The sequence below is a fragment of the Enhydra lutris genome, unplaced genomic scaffold (assembly GCF_002288905.1).
Source record: "Enhydra lutris kenyoni isolate GAN:26980312 unplaced genomic scaffold, ASM228890v2 scaffoldscaffold3, whole genome shotgun sequence".
NCBI classification, from domain to species: Eukaryota; Metazoa; Chordata; class Mammalia; order Carnivora; family Mustelidae; genus Enhydra; species Enhydra lutris.
Window position 1 is genome coordinate 84534180 of NW_019154087.1, and position 14824 is coordinate 84549003.

General features: G+C 53.3%; 2 protein-coding genes across 5 annotated transcripts in view; one reads left to right on the forward strand and one right to left on the reverse strand.

Annotated features, from left to right (window-relative positions):
• Window positions 1–1318, forward strand: part of LOC111154976 (lysyl oxidase like 2) — a 60474-nt gene extending 59156 nt beyond the window's left edge. For 2 of the 4 annotated variants that reach the window (XM_022514961.1, XM_022514944.1), the window contains one exon: window positions 410–501. In XM_022514961.1, the coding sequence (XP_022370669.1) occupies window positions 410–489 (80 nt within the window). In that variant the 3' untranslated portion in view covers window positions 490–501. Of the gene's footprint in view, window positions 1–409 lie in introns of all 4 variants that reach the window. The other 2 variants (XM_022514934.1, XM_022514952.1) reach the window with 2 other exon arrangements.
• Window positions 1319–2251: 933 nt separating this feature from the next.
• The window catches only part of LOC111153248 (R3H domain and coiled-coil containing 1), a 42404-nt gene continuing 29831 nt past the window's right edge, over window positions 2252–14824 (reverse strand). Inside the window, exons 3-10 of the mRNA XM_022512156.1 lie at window positions 10849–11037; window positions 10326–10453; window positions 9815–9952; window positions 8358–8955; window positions 6940–7112; window positions 5179–5249; window positions 3702–3797; window positions 2252–2573 (exon numbers count right to left, since the gene is read on the reverse strand). Of these exons, the coding sequence (XP_022367864.1) occupies window positions 2437–2573; window positions 3702–3797; window positions 5179–5249; window positions 6940–7112; window positions 8358–8955; window positions 9815–9952; window positions 10326–10453; window positions 10849–11037 (1530 nt within the window). The 3' untranslated portion in view covers window positions 2252–2436. The remainder of the gene's footprint in view (window positions 2574–3701; window positions 3798–5178; window positions 5250–6939; window positions 7113–8357; window positions 8956–9814; window positions 9953–10325; window positions 10454–10848; window positions 11038–14824) is intronic.

Below are 14824 nucleotides of genomic sequence, written 5' to 3' on the forward strand. Positions count from 1 at the left end.
TGTATTGTCTTCCTCTGCCGAGAGCTAGAAGCTTAGTGAACCACTGTGGCTTCGGGTTGCCAATAAAGGAACTTTTCCTTGCACTCCACACACTGGAGAATAAAAGGGGAAGCAGAGCTTCCTCTCCTGCAGGAGGAGCGATGGCCCCTCACTCCCTTGATGGCAAAAACTAAACTCGCTAGGGTTGGCCGTGCCTTCGCTCAGCTTTGACAGAGCATCTGACCTGTGCCTGGCCCTGGGGACGACCCACACCTGGTGGCCGCCCTGGGGCTGTCACACAGAGGTGGCCCCAGCACGGCCACCTGGTGGAGGGCAGTGGCTCCAGGCCCCTGAGGCCGACAGCTGTGGTGTGGGAGGAGGCTGAGCGTCTGGTTTGCCAAACTCTGTCTCCCCAATGCCCATCCTTCAGGTGGTTCCTTCAGTGAAGAGACGGAAAAAAAGTTTGAACACTTCAGTGGACTCATAAATAACCAGCTCTCCACACGGTAAAGCGCCAGGGCATCTCCTGTCTTCAGGCCGCCACGCATCTTCCCAAGAACTGCAGTCTGACTGATGGCCACACTCCCCCGCCCCCACCCCGCCTCGTGCAGCCCAGCCCCTGCCCTGTCCCAACCCCCTATGGCCACATCTGAGGCTCGGGGGCGGGGAGACGGGGTGTGCTTGTCACCCGCTGGGGACTGCTGACCGACCTCTGGAGGCTGGGATGACCTCTGGGGTGGGGCCTGACGACAGGGTTGTGGGCACCAAGAGCCAGCTCAGCTGGGACCCCGGGAACACAGGTTAGCAGCAGCTTGTCCCAGCCCAAGTATGACGCCACCCCACTCAACTCATGACAGATAATTTCACCACACTGTTGATATGAGCGGTCAACCACAGGCGGTCGGGCTGAATTCCATTTTTGGGTCATTTCCGGCCAACCTCAGTACCTAGACCTCTCTTCCCATTAAACAGGCTGCCTCCACTCTATGATATTCACATATACAAATAATGCTGCCATGTGTTTTCTAATGAGCTCAGAGTTGGTGCTTCTCTGCCCTCCACTCCTAAATCCTCTTACGAGATACCATTATACTTTCACAGACTTTGAAACACAAACTAATTTCGCAGCATATACTATTGGGCGTCTGGGGCACTGAAAGTATAGCTCAAAAGGAAAACCAGCCCACCTGTGTAAGTGACTTGTCTTTCTGTTGTTCCAATTCTGTGGGTAACTGATTTAACGGTGCTATAACCAGGGTCCTGGGTGGTGAGGACACCCACCGAGCGCCATGTGTCATCACAGACACTTACACATACTTGAAACTTTAAATAAAAGTTTATGATACGTATTTGTGTCTCATTTGTGCCCCTACCCCCACCTCTGAGCAGCAGAGCTCCCATGGACAGTCAGCAGGGCGGGAGCCTTGCATGTGCTCTCAGGTTCACGCTAGAGATGGGTCCCTGCGGCTGCCTTCAGAGCCCACCACACAGACCCAACTCCAGCCTTCTGACAGCAGAGATTAAGGATCACAAAAATCACAAAAATGCCAAGCCCTGACCTTTCCTGAACTCATGTTTTTAGTGAGTTTGTCAGGGCACGGCAGCTCTGAGGATGGGATGGGACATCCAGATTTAAACCGTCTTAGGAGGTGTCCACAAGGCCGGTGCCCTGGCTGGGCTCTGGGGGTGGGGGTGGGGAGGCCAGCCCTGCCCCCTCAGGCGATGGGGATGCGGACCACGCCCACCAGCATCAGCACCAGCAGGGGGCGGGCTCTTCCCAGCAAATCAGAAGGGTCCACTGTGACCCCAGAGCACCAAGTAGGGCTGCCCTGGCACCCATCCACCCAAACCAGAAACAGGAGTGACCTGAGACCTCGTCCCCAAAGATGCCCTTGTCCTGGGAGGGAGTCAAATTCAGCGACCATTTCAGGTGCTGCCTCTTGTCTTTGTTCATGGCTACAGAAGCGCGGCAAGCCCTTCTGTGATCCACACCAGCAGGTGACACTAGGACCAGGTCCAAGGGCTGGTGCCCTGCAGCCCAGGGGAGCAGGTTAGGATGCTGGAGTGCTGGGAGACTGGGCAGGTGACACACAACAGGTGGAACCCTCCCCCCACCCCGCCACCCCGAAAACTGGGTAAACACTGGGCAAAAATGCCTTTGAGGCCCTGCTGGGATCCTCCCAGCCTACCTAAAGGACCCATTTCTTCAGCAGCCCAGGTCTAAAATGGGAGAGAAACAGCACCCCCTAGTGTTCCCTGGCAGGCCATTTCATTTTGAAGCAATGTTCAAGCTTTTATTTTTTTCTCAACTTCTGGAACTAGACCAAACGAAAGCCCACCCCATCCCACAGGGACACTCTAACAAACTGCACAGGGCTATTCTGGTGTCTGTAAAGGCTTGTGGTGTTGGGGCACCAGCCCAGTTCTGCGGGCGCCAATCCAGGCTTGCTGGGCCGCTCAGGGCCTCAGGGAGGTAGGAGACTCAACAGCAGGCCGCTCTTTCTTCCTGTGTTGGAGCCCCAGTGCCCGGGCCACCAGCCTCCTGGCCACCGTTGTATTTGTCTGTGGTCTTGCCTTCGCCAGATGCAGGAGCTCTAAAAGGAAAGCCCCATGGCATGAGGACCTGAGTTCAAGGCTACGGCTACCACTCCTCCCAGTGACACAGCAGCCAAGAGGCCATCTGAACCAACCTCTAAGGCCCAGCTGTCCCCACAGCATGGCCAGATGCCCGTGGGGTCCTAGCCTAATCCTGCCACCTCTGCCTCTTCCCTGATTGGGCCACCGGGAAGGGAAGTCAAGTCAAGATGGGACACCTGGAACTCTTAGACTGACAGGATATTTACTGTCCCCAAGTCTGGGGCAAAGGTTACACGGGACACAAGAGCATCAGGTGGCCTCAGGGGACCTCTTCCGGGCCAGTCTTGCCAGCCACTTTGCAGCCACAGAAAATTGGCCTCCAACATCCTCCATCATGCATTTGGGAAGGACAAGAGGAAGAAGGAGGAGTGATCATTTATCTGGCACCTTCTGTGTATACCCCTCACTGCCCCAGGCAGGTCTGTCAGGCTGTTCTTTTTTTTTTTTTTTTTTTTTTTAATATTTTATTTACTTATTTGACAGAGAGAGATCACAAGTGGGCAGAGAGGCAGGCAGAGAGAGAGGGGAAAGCAGGCTCCCCACTGAGCAGAGAGCCCGATGCAGGGCTCGATCCCAGGACCCTGAGACCATGACCTGAGCTGAAGGCAGAGGCTTAACCCACTGGACGTTCTATTCACTCCTCCAGTCCACCCAGTACGATCTGCTTACTCTCGAGAGAAAGGAATCAGCTCACAGACATTAGGTGACTTGCTCAAAGTCAACTTCAAAAGGTGCCAGAAGCAGGATCACACACAGGGCTGACCCCAAACTCCAAGCTCTTCTTACCCCACTGTAAAATATGGTTTCCAGGGCCCCATAGGAAACCAAGCTTTTCCCTGAGCAACACCTAGAAGGGCAAGCCCAGAACAGAGCAACTGGCAAAGAGCTCTCCGTAACGGGACCCTTTTTCCCTAGGTACCCCTGGGCCCCAGGGTGCGGGAGGAGCACCCCTTTGGCCACTGTAGCCCAGTGGTCCTAAGGCAGAGAGCTCAAGAACAGGAATGATTCCAAGCGAAGGCCCCACCCTGCCCAACCACTCCTACGCTCACACGCCTTTCCCATCAGGACACAACCAGCTTCCTTACTTGGCCTCTGCGAGGCTTTCAGCTTTGACTGCTTGGTTCCCTGAGTGAGGGGCCGGATCTTGAGCACAGAAAAATCCTTGGTCAGGGCTTCAGCGGCTATGGAAAGAAAACAGATCTGGAGCCATCCCTGTTTCTCCTGGTGAGGCCCCATCAGGGCCAGGGAGCACATGTACCACCCCAAAGTGATGGCGCCTCTCTGTGCACCCCCTTGAAGCTTGGGGACTGGGCTGCCCTAACACCTCTCCAAACGGGCAAGAGACGGCCGCCATCTGTTCACCTCATCCCTCTAGAGCTCCACGCCCGCAGAGGCCACCTGTGCTCTCAGATGGGGAGCCGGTGCAGAGCCCAGCCTCCACGCTCTCCCCTGGGCCAGTCTGGAGCCACACCAGCAAGGCTGCAATTACTGACATCAGGGAAGGCGGGCTCCCACCTCCCACCTTCTAAAGCCCAGGAGCTTCGAATAAACCCTCCCCCTTCCCCACTCAAGACTCTCCCGATGCATGCCCTCACTGCCCAGAGCTATGCTGGAGCCACAGGGTACCTGGGCTATGGCATATCACACACAGCACGAGAGAGCTGTGTAAGCTGTGTAAGCCAAGGCCAGGACGGGACCTGCTCCTCACACACAGCTTGGCAGAGCTCAGGAGGCGGCCATGGCCACGCCGCATCCAGCACTCTTTCTTTCCACGGCACCCCGTGGCCACCCACCCTGCCTGCCCTCAGTCGGCTCCTTCCCTGGTGCTGCAGCAGCCATCGCAGCCCAGTTCTCCTGCACCCCCAACACCCCCAGCTCTCCTGAGAACTCGGTCCGAGTCAACTATGGCCTCTCCCAGCTCTGCTGCTGTTCAGAAGCTCATGGTTATGAAAAGCCCAGCCAAGGGGGTCAGGGGTCTCGATAAATACACCCAAAGTGAGCTGTGGTGTGGCAGGGGTGGCTTGGGAGTGTGGCCGAGCGGGGGAAGGAGCACTGGGGTCACAGCCAGGGGACTGGCTGACGTCCCCAGGTTCGACACTGGGAGGCCTTGTAACCTGGGACAGACCACTGACATTCTGGGAACTTCGCTCTCCCCATCTGTAAAATAGAAGTAACCTGACCTACTTCTTGAGGCTGCAATGAAAGCTGAGGAAAAACGCATCTGCTTGAATCATATGAAATCCCCAGTATTTAAAGGCTTTTCACTTATAAAAAGAGCATGTTCCTACGATTTCATTTCCCATGCGGAAGCAGCCAGAGCTCAGCCTGTGACACGGGCTTGGTAAACATCACCGGACTCTGAAACCTTTGACCTGAAGGCACCACCACGAGCTGCCCGGCCCAGCTCCCCCTCCGCTGCCTCTGAACTCCCGGACTGGGAGGGCTGGGTGCGGGCTTCGGGGCCACTTGCCCAGGTGAGCTTGCACCCGCCACAGGTCATCCTTCCCTTGAAGATGGCAGTCAGAGAAAGGGCCGACCGAGCACACCACGAAGCCGCATTACCTGAGGCCAGGCAGGGAAAGACACCGAGTGCGTGCGTGTCATCTACCCACTGAATCTTGAGCCCCTTCTCTCTGTGCCAGGGAAGAGGAGACAGAGTAAGGACAAAAGCAAGGGGTGAAACGCTTTCTGCAAGAGTCCCCTCCCACCTCTGATCCTCCAACACTACCAGCCCAAGACAAGTTCCTATCTCCCCTGCAAGGAGACAACGCTTTGCAGGCAACTTTCTCGAAGGCCACACAGTTAGCCTCAGAAGGACAAGTATCAGCCCTGTGGATTGGTGGGTCCCAGATTCCTAAGGCTGAGGAAGACAGGACTCAAAGAGCTCGAAGAGCACGGTGCCAAGGGTGAAGAAGGCTCCATGCAGGCACCGCCAAGGTGAGGCCAACGGCATTGGAGACAAAAGGGTTTACGTGCCGGGGACAGGGGGCAGAACCTAAAATAAGCATGTCCGTGTTACTGCTCCTGGTCAGCTTTCTTCCTACTGCCCAAGAAAGCCACACTGAGTCTGAGGCTGATGAGAGGCCAAAAGCAGTTTGAGGCCCGTTTCTCTGTGGGCACTGCCCACGCTGGCTGAAGGAGTCACAGGAGGCCCCCGTTTGGCCACACCTTTAGGAAGCGAGAGCAGATGAGGCCCTCCTGCCCTACCAAGCTGCCCCTTTGGCATTCCTCAGGCTCAGGCTCAGGGAGGCAAGGGAGGGCAGTCTGAGAGGCAGTCTTAAAAGGGGGCCATGAAAAAAGGCATCTTTATTCATTTATTTTTTTTTCAAAGATTTTCATTTTATTTGAGAGAGAGGGCAAGGAGGAGGGGCAGAGGAGAGGGAAAAAGAGTCCCAAGCACACCCACTGCTGAGTGTGGAGCCTAACACGGGGCTCGATCTCAACACCCTGAGATCATGACCTGTGCTGAAACCCAGAGTCAGGTATTTAACTGACTGCCACTCAGGAGCCCCAAGAAAGGGATTTTTTAAAAACTGAGTTGGAGGAGCATTTGGCTGGCTGTCAGTGGAGCATGTGACTCTGGATCTCAGGGCTGTGCGCTCAAGCCCCACGTTGGACGTAGAGATTACTTAAAAATAAAAATCTTTGAAAAAAAATAAAACACTAAGCAGAAAAAGAGAAAGGAGACTGAAAAAGGAAAATGAACATTAAAATAAGAAAGGGGGAGGGAAGGAGAGGAGGAAGAAGGGAGGGGAGGAGGAAGGAAGGAAGGGGGAAGGAGGAAAGAAGGGGGAAGGAGGAAAGACCGGAGTTAGATCAAGAAATCCGAGGCAACAGAAATCTCTGCTTGCAGGGCGCCCCCTTGGCGCCCATCTCCACCCTGACTCTGCCCCAGGGCATTCAGACCCAGCTCACCCCGGAACAGTTCTGGCCCAGAAATGGCCATCAGTCTGCAGACTGACTGACGGGGTGGCCGGGATGTGGAGCAAGGGGAGGCAGTGGGCTGCCAGCATCCTGCACCCCGACAGGGATCCCGGCTCCCAGCAGGCGTGCGGGTGCGCGGGAGGCGGGGGGGGGGGCAGGAGGGCTGCCAGCAGGACCAGCTCTAGAGCTGCTGAATATGCCCCCCACTAAAAAACCAGCTCTCCCCCTTCTGTACTGTCATGGCCAGCAGGGGTACAGAGCCCAGAACAACCACATTCACTTTCTGCCCTTCCTTCCAGACAGCTAGACCCTGGGGGAGGGGCAGCAAGGGTCCCCGACAACACAGTGACGTCCCAGCGCCTGCCTCCCCTGCTTCCCTGAAGTCTTGTGAGCACTCACTGGAACTCAGAAAACGCGGCCAGCAGGTCCTCAGTCTTGAGTGTGGGCTCAAAGTCGTAGATCTCCACCACATGGGCAAAATCCTTCTCTCCAGGCAGGTCCTCCACGAAGGAGGACGTGTCCACATGGATCTTCTCTACCTGAATGTCCTTCTCCGTCAGGTTGTCTGTTATCTGGGAGAGATCACACCCTTCAGCAAGGGGAGCTCTGACACGCAGGGCTCCACACATGTGCTTTCAAAACCACACACCGAGTCCTGCAGGGAGAAGTGGGACTCACACGGCAGGGAGCAGACTACTGCAAGCGGCTTCCCACAGGAGCCACACCTGGCAGGAGTCTGGGAAAGGCAGCATGATGGCTAGAAGGTGGGGAGGCAGGAGTTTTCGGGAAGGTACCTCACTTTTATGGAGTCCCCATTGGGGAACTGGCATTTACGTGCATTATGTTTCACAGTATTCCCCTCTTTACAGACTAGAGCACTATAAATCAAAGAGTTAAGGAATTCTGCCCAGGAGTGCCCTGGGTGGCTCAGTCGTTAAATGTCTGCCTTTGGCTCAGGTCAGGTTCCCGGGGTCCTGGGATCGAGTCCCACATCGAGCTCCCTGCTGGGGGTAGGGGAAGCCTGCTTCTCCCTCTCCCACTCCCCCTGCTTGTGTCTCCTCTCTTGCTACCAAATATATAAATTAAAAAAAAAAAAATCTTAAAAAAAAAGTAATTTCCCCCAAAGATACATAGTAAGAGACAGAACTGGGCAAGTCCAGGATCCTTCCTCCCCTTATTAACAATGTGATATTAAGCAAGTCTACCTGGTCTCTAGCCTTCACGCGTAACACAGTAGTAAAAGACGCCCACCCTCCCAACTGAACAGCCAGTTTCAGGGGCAGACACCCAGTTCCAAGGAAAGGAGATCTGTAACACAAAGCCTCAGGCAGAAGAACCATTCTCATGACCAAGGCCTGTAGTCCCTTACAAAGCAATTCCTCATATCCTGTTACCTCATGAGGCAAAATATTATTATCTGCCTCTCAGATGAGGCGGATAATATGTAATATATATAAAATATATATATATATATATTTTATATATTTTTATATATTTTTATATATTTATATATTTTATATATATTTTATATATATATTATATATATTATATATAAACAAAATGACTTGCCCATGGTTGCATGGGACTGCGCGGGAACCCAAATCCACACCCCTGACCCCGTATCCTGAACCCCATCCTCCCAACTGTGTCATCCCAACTCCTTCGGGCAAGAACCAGCGCTCCACCCCTACGTCTCCTAAGGGACCCCTATCACCCAACACCCAGCCCCTCCTCGCCAGGACCCTTGTCGCTGTCTGCCCACGACCACACCCACCTCACTTCCGCCCTCCCTTTTCTGGGCCTAAGAGCCTCATCACCTCCTGTAGCAGCTCACTGTAATCGTCCCAGGAGCAGCTGCCAGGCCCCTCCTCTTCTGCCTCTTCCTCTTCCTCCTCTGCCGTCAGGCTCTTCTCCACCTCATTCCTGTTCCCCTCTTCCAAGTCCAGCCGCAGACTGGACCCCAGCCGTGTAGCCATCTCCAACCCATCTCCCATCCCTGAGTGGCTCTCGGGTCTTGGGGACTCAACGCCAAGTGGGTCCGGTAGCTGCTCATTGTCACAGTGTTGGTCTGGGCCCTCTGGGTCCTCAGGTGCCTGAGTCATCAACACAGGGAGGTCCTGCTCAGAGCTGAGGTCCCCAGCACCAACATTTCCAGGTTCTTCTGGGGGCCCGCCAGCTGGAGGGTCTCCCTTGAGCCCTAGGGTTGAGGGTGGTACCCCTTTCTCTTGCCTGCGCAGCACTCGGGGCACATACAAAGCCTGGTCCGGTTTGCGTCCACGATGCCACCGGCCAGCCCGCGCCCCTCGAGGACCCACAGGTGCTCCTTGGTTTGAGGTGGGCCGGGGACCTCGGTACTTGCTGAGCTGGGAGGCAGGAGGGTGGCCGGGGCCAGAGAGTCCATCTGAACTGGGTAACCTGGAGCAGGAACAGGAAGTGTGATCAGAGCAGTTGTTTAGGACAACGGTTTACTGGCACTACCTGCCATTCAGGCGTGAGGCTCTCGAGTCAGCGTTAGGGCAAAACCAACGCCACAATGACCCCTGGAAATACCACAGGGAAGGCACTGGAGAGGAAGCTGAATGCCACGTTTGAAGAAGAAACACCAGCTCTCCCCTCCGGTGTCATAAACTATGCTGGAGATACCGGAATCTTCAGGTATACACTAGATAAAAGTAAGTACTTGCATTTAGGAACTTGGTTATTAGAATAATATAAAATGTTGGGGGCATCTAGGTGGCTCAGTCGGTTAACTGTCCAACTCTTGACTTCTGCTCAGTGATCTCAGGGTCAAGATCTCAGGGTTGTGGGATCAAGCCTGACATCGGGCTCTGTGCTGAGCACGGAACCTGCTTAAGATTCTCTCTCCCTCTCTCACTACCCCTTCTCTCTCTAATACAGAAAGAAAAATACTAACTTTAAACACTAGGATCATAGTGGTTATAATAAGATCCTGTGAGATGCACACATAATAGACATGCGTGAGGCTCGAGTTTGCTTCTCACACTCCACGGCCTCTCAGAGCAGATGCTCTCACTGCTTCAGCTGCTCTATTTTTCTCTCTTTCGGCCCAAGCATATAGCTGAATTTGCTGAATGAATCCCACAAACAATGCACACCTACCCCGCTGCTGAAACAGAAGGCGGGCACTGACCTGAAGCACCTGAGGCGGGGACAGCAGCAGCCACCTGGAGGCTGCGGGCCCTGGTTCCTGACCAGCTTACGCACCAACCCACAGGGAGCTGCCGAGGGCCCCCCACGGCACTAAGATACACACCTGATATCCAAGTGACAGATGACTGTCCTTCTCCTCCAGCCCTCCCCAACGGAGAAGCTGCTCAGAAGATCAAAATTCTCTGCTGTCCTGTGGATCAGGTACCGCAGGCGACTGGAGAGTGGGGGGAAAAGAAGCACCCTGGGAAGGGATGGGAACGAGTGCTGAGCTGGAGCCGAGGGCCTGACCCCCACCAGGTCCACGCCCAGCTCCCAGGAGGCTTGACACCAGGCCCCTCTGCCCCCCTGCATCCCTGGCCAGCTGCAAGGAGGTTATCACAGGGAGTTACTGGTACCATTCCATTCTTGTGCTGACACCCTTCGATCTCTGGGTGATGCTCAGAATTACACAGGAAAGATATGGCTGGGAGAGGCTAGAGAGGAGGTTATTAAACCCAAAGGCCAAGGCCAGACGCAGGGAAGAACGAGCTACTTGGGAAGGGGGCACAGGCGGCTCCCCGTGAACCCACTCTTCCCAAACAGGCAGCCGTCCCCCGCCCCCCGCCCCAGCTTACTTTGACAGCTGCTTCTGCAGCAGAAAGCGGTCCAGTTCCTCCTGGATGCGGTGCACAAAGTCATTCTCGGCGGAGGAGAGGAAGACGCCGTCCAAGCAGAGAAGGGCCAGGGTGACAGGTGGGAGAGCCTGCGGGGCAGAAGGGACCCGGCGGGATCAGAGCACAGACCCCGGGCCCACCCACAACCCGGAGTGGCGGTGCCGACGGGTCTTAGAGGCACCGCGGCCAAGGTCTCTCCTCTGACAAAAAAGCAGCCAGGCTCCGAGGCGGGTGGAAGGAAGTGCCGAGGGTCTCCGGGCAAGTCGTTGGCGGGGCCAGGGCAGCGACTCCTGGCCCTGCGGGAGGTGCACCCCTGCACGCCGAGCCCCACGCTGCCTCGCCCTCCCCGGGCCGGGCCATGGAAACCGCGAAGCGTCTCGGGGGCCTGTTCGGCGGGCGCGGCCGGCCCTCCCCAGTCCCCGTGCGGGAGGCCTAGGGGGCTCGGGGTTGGCGACCCACCCCCAGGCCCGCACGCCGCACTCACCGCCACTGCCCCGCGCGTCGCCGCCGCCGCTCTGAGGGTCCCCGGAAGCCCGCGCGCCCCGGCGCGCCCCGCATCACCCGGCCTCTGCGGAACCACAGCGCCACCGCGCGGCCCGGGGGAGGCACCGCAGAAATGGCAGAGGGGCGTGTTCGGGATTTTTTTTTTTTCCCCATGAGAGCACACTGTCTCCTAGTATTAAGTTCAGCAAACACTTTTGAGTGGCTCCTACGTGCAAGGTCGTGGAGTACCAGATTTCCCGGTTGAACTCCCCTTCCGAGGCACCCAACAGAGGAATAAGGAGGAAGGAAGTTTCTGGGCACCAAATATTTCACCACCTCTTGCCCATCCCTTCCCTTCTTTTGCCCTCATTGAGGGAATCTTCACAGAAGTCCAGCTGGACGCCAAGGGGTCACTGACAAGGTGTACCAGCCTTGTGGGTAACTGGGCGAAGTAGGCACTAGCATGGTGACTTGACGGCCATCAAATTATACTACCCTTCTACATCCACATCTACATCCAGCACCCACCTTAACTGGGGCTTGAAATTCTCGCCATCAGACAGCTCCTCCTGGCTGTTATCATCTAGAAGACCAGAGCTGAAATCCTCCTGTGTCCTGAGAGGTGCTGAAATGTAAGCCCGTGATCATCCTGAATCCAGAAGCTCAGAGCAAAGCAAGGCCCTGAGCTAAAAACACTTAAGACCCAGGTTTCCTACAGAGATGGGACCGTCTGAACATGCCCTGCAGTCAGATATGGGCAAGGTTATGGGGACAGCATAGCTCAAAGGTGGGCTGGGAGGAGAGGCCTGGAACAGAAAAATGGAGAAAAATTAAGATGCATTTTGCTTTCTCACAGTTTTTCTCAGAGAATTTCTTAAGAAGATGGTGGTATTATATCACATTTACAAAAACAATGCTTCTAGGGGGTGCCTGGGTGGCTCAGTGGGTTAAGCCTCTGCCTTCGGCTCGAGTCATGATCTCAGGGTCCTGGGATCGAGCCCCGCATCAGGCTCTCTGCTCCACGGGGAGCCTGCTTCCCCTCTCTCTCTGCCTGCCTCTCTGCCTACTTGTGATCTCTCTCTCTGTCAAGTAAACAAATAAAATCTTTAAAAAAAAATGATGTTTCTAGATAGTTGGAAGAATAAAAAGGGCCTAGAATAAAGACAAAACACAGTGCAGGGAGAACTCAAGGGAGCCAGGTCATGAGTCTCTTTTCTGGGTATGGTCGTGAGGAGCTTCTGAAGACCTGACAGATCCTCGCGCCCAGCCTGGAGGGGCTTGCAGTCCCCGAGAGGGCTGAGGATGGGAGGCTGGCAGGAAGAATGAGAGACACCCTTTGGGTTTCTGACCCCACCAGGCATACCCACACTCCACACCGGCTTGAATGAAGCCGGAGCAAGCCTGGAGAGAACTCTGAGTGGCCACACGATGGCACTGTTTCTCTGACCAGGCTCCCTCGACTGGGCGGCGTGAGGCTGGGAGGCAAGCCCATTTAGCCACAGCTAGGGACCAGACCTTACCTGGGAGGAATATGCCTGGGGACTCAGAAAACAAAGGCCCAACTTTCTCAACAAACTGGTCATCTCTTCCCAAAAGAGAGGGACAAATCAAAAACCCCAGAAACAAGCCATGCCCCCACCTCTTTAAAGCTGGTCCACACCATGGGTGGACCTCCTGAAGGGATGCTTCCAGAAATGCGGAAGGGAGTCAAAGTGCTTCTACCCACACTATTTTGGGACAGTATCAGGTGAGGATAAAATGGGCCCTATTACTCAGAGGGGAGTGAACAGAACAAAAAGCACAAAGGATAGACGGAATTTCTACAGAAAAAAAAAAAAAGGATGAGCACACAGCAGGAAAAAGAGCAGAGCGGAGCATAGGCGGTAAGAGGATACTGGATGATTCCCTTGAGAAAAGAGAATACAATTTCAGTTAATAACTGCTTCACATTCCCAAGGAAATCAAAGAAAGACTGATTTCCACGCCACGGTGGATAAACCAACAGATTGAGATGAAAAAGAACTGTCAGAGCCTTGGAAAGATGTAAAAGAGGCAATCATGTTCATCGCAGAAGCAGCAAAAACGAGAGGCAACACGGCAGCGCCCCGGAGTAAACGCTGGTGGGAAAGAAGATGACTATTTACAGAAAGCTTGCCGTTAACTCCTCACAGCAGCTCTTTCAGATGGAGATTGGGAGCCTATTGTACAGGAGGAAACTCAGGTTTAGCCAAGGACGGCACAACTACTAAGCGTGGAGTTGGAACCCACTCAAAATCTAGTTCTAGCTTAACTGCCACACCCATGCTCCCAAACACCATGGGATTAAGATTCTCCATCTTGAGAATGTCATCAGACTCATCTTGGTGGCCTGGAGCCAGATGCCGAAGTCAGAAATGAAATCAGTTCGATGAATCCATCAGTTGAAGAAGCATGCTCGTGTATGCTATAGAATGTTTCCCATAACAGGAGGTGTGATTGGAAGATTATGAAAGATTATGAATACAGGGGACGCGGGGTCCCAAACAGTCCTATATGGAGAGATGGACCCAGAGTTCCCTGCTGCAGTAGTGTGCTCTTTGTGTTTAAGGTGACATTTAAGAATATCCAGTTTATGGGCACCTGGGTGACTCAGTTGGTTAAGCCACTGCCTCAGGCTCCGGTCGTGATCCCAGAGTCCCGGGATCAAGAACCACATCTGGCTCCCAGCTCCACGGGGAGTCTGCTTCTCCCTCTGACCTACTCCCTTCTTGCGCTCTCTCTCTCTCTCTCTCAAATAAATAAATAAAATCTTAAAAAAAAAAAAAGAATATCAATCAAAAGTCCTTGTAATGTTGGCATACATAGTTCGGCATATTGGAGAATCTCACATATGACGTGGTGATTCCAATTTAAAAAGTGAAATGGATCTCAGACTTACAATTTTAAAATGGGCAGATGTAATGATGTGGAGAACAAAGACCAAAGAAATGTAGATAAATTTAAATTTCCACGCAACTTGCAGCCCGTTGACAAATACTTGAGACAGGCAGAGTAAGACACTCCTCCAGGAGTTCATAACTGTCTTAATGCTCTGCTAGAGGCTTGACAGTAGCTCAGGTCTCCAGGATCCTAGAAGTCTTCTTTAGCATATGAAAATCCTTTCGGAAACTTCTGTCTTTACTTCTCACCCTTAACTTAGAAGTATAATCAGGGCACCTGGGCAGTTCAGTCAGTTAAGCGGCTGCCTTCAACTTAGGTCATGATCCTAGGGTCCTGGGATCAAGCTTGGTATCAGGCTCCCTGCTCAGTGGGGAGCCTGTTTCTCCCTCTGCCTCTGCCTGCTCCTCCGCCTGCTTGTGCTCTTGCTCTCTGTCAAATAAATAAATAAAATCTTTTTTTTTTTTTTTTAAGTATATAATCAACAGCTCCTCATAATCCCAGTATAGCTCTTCCTGCCCACAAGTCCTGTCCTGGTGCTTTAATAAATACACCTTTTTGCACCAAAAACATCTCAAAAATTCCTTCTTGACCATTTGCTCCAGGCCCACATCACATCAGTTAAGAGTATTTGACTAAGTTGGTAAACAGTATTATAATATTAAAAAGAGCTAGATTTATAATATTTTAAGATCAACAAGAGTTGTTTAAGTACAACACAGAGAAATGTTTTGCTTTATAGCCCACAAGGTCATCAATTTTATATGCATAAAAAAGTGAGGACTTCTGGAATATAGAGTAAACATACTTTTCCCTATTCCTCCTACTAAATATAACTAAAAACCCTGGACATTATATATAAAACAAACATAAGGAGACTGAAAGGCAGAGGGAAGGCAGACCAGCTAGGGATCTCAGGATTTAAGGAAAAAACAAAATGGTATATTTCCTGGGTTTTCTTTATGCCTCAAATTCCCAGACTTCAACCTTGAAGCCAGCAATCCAGAAACATCAAAAGACACAGACAAACAAAACAAAAACCTAACAAAAGCCTTTTTTCA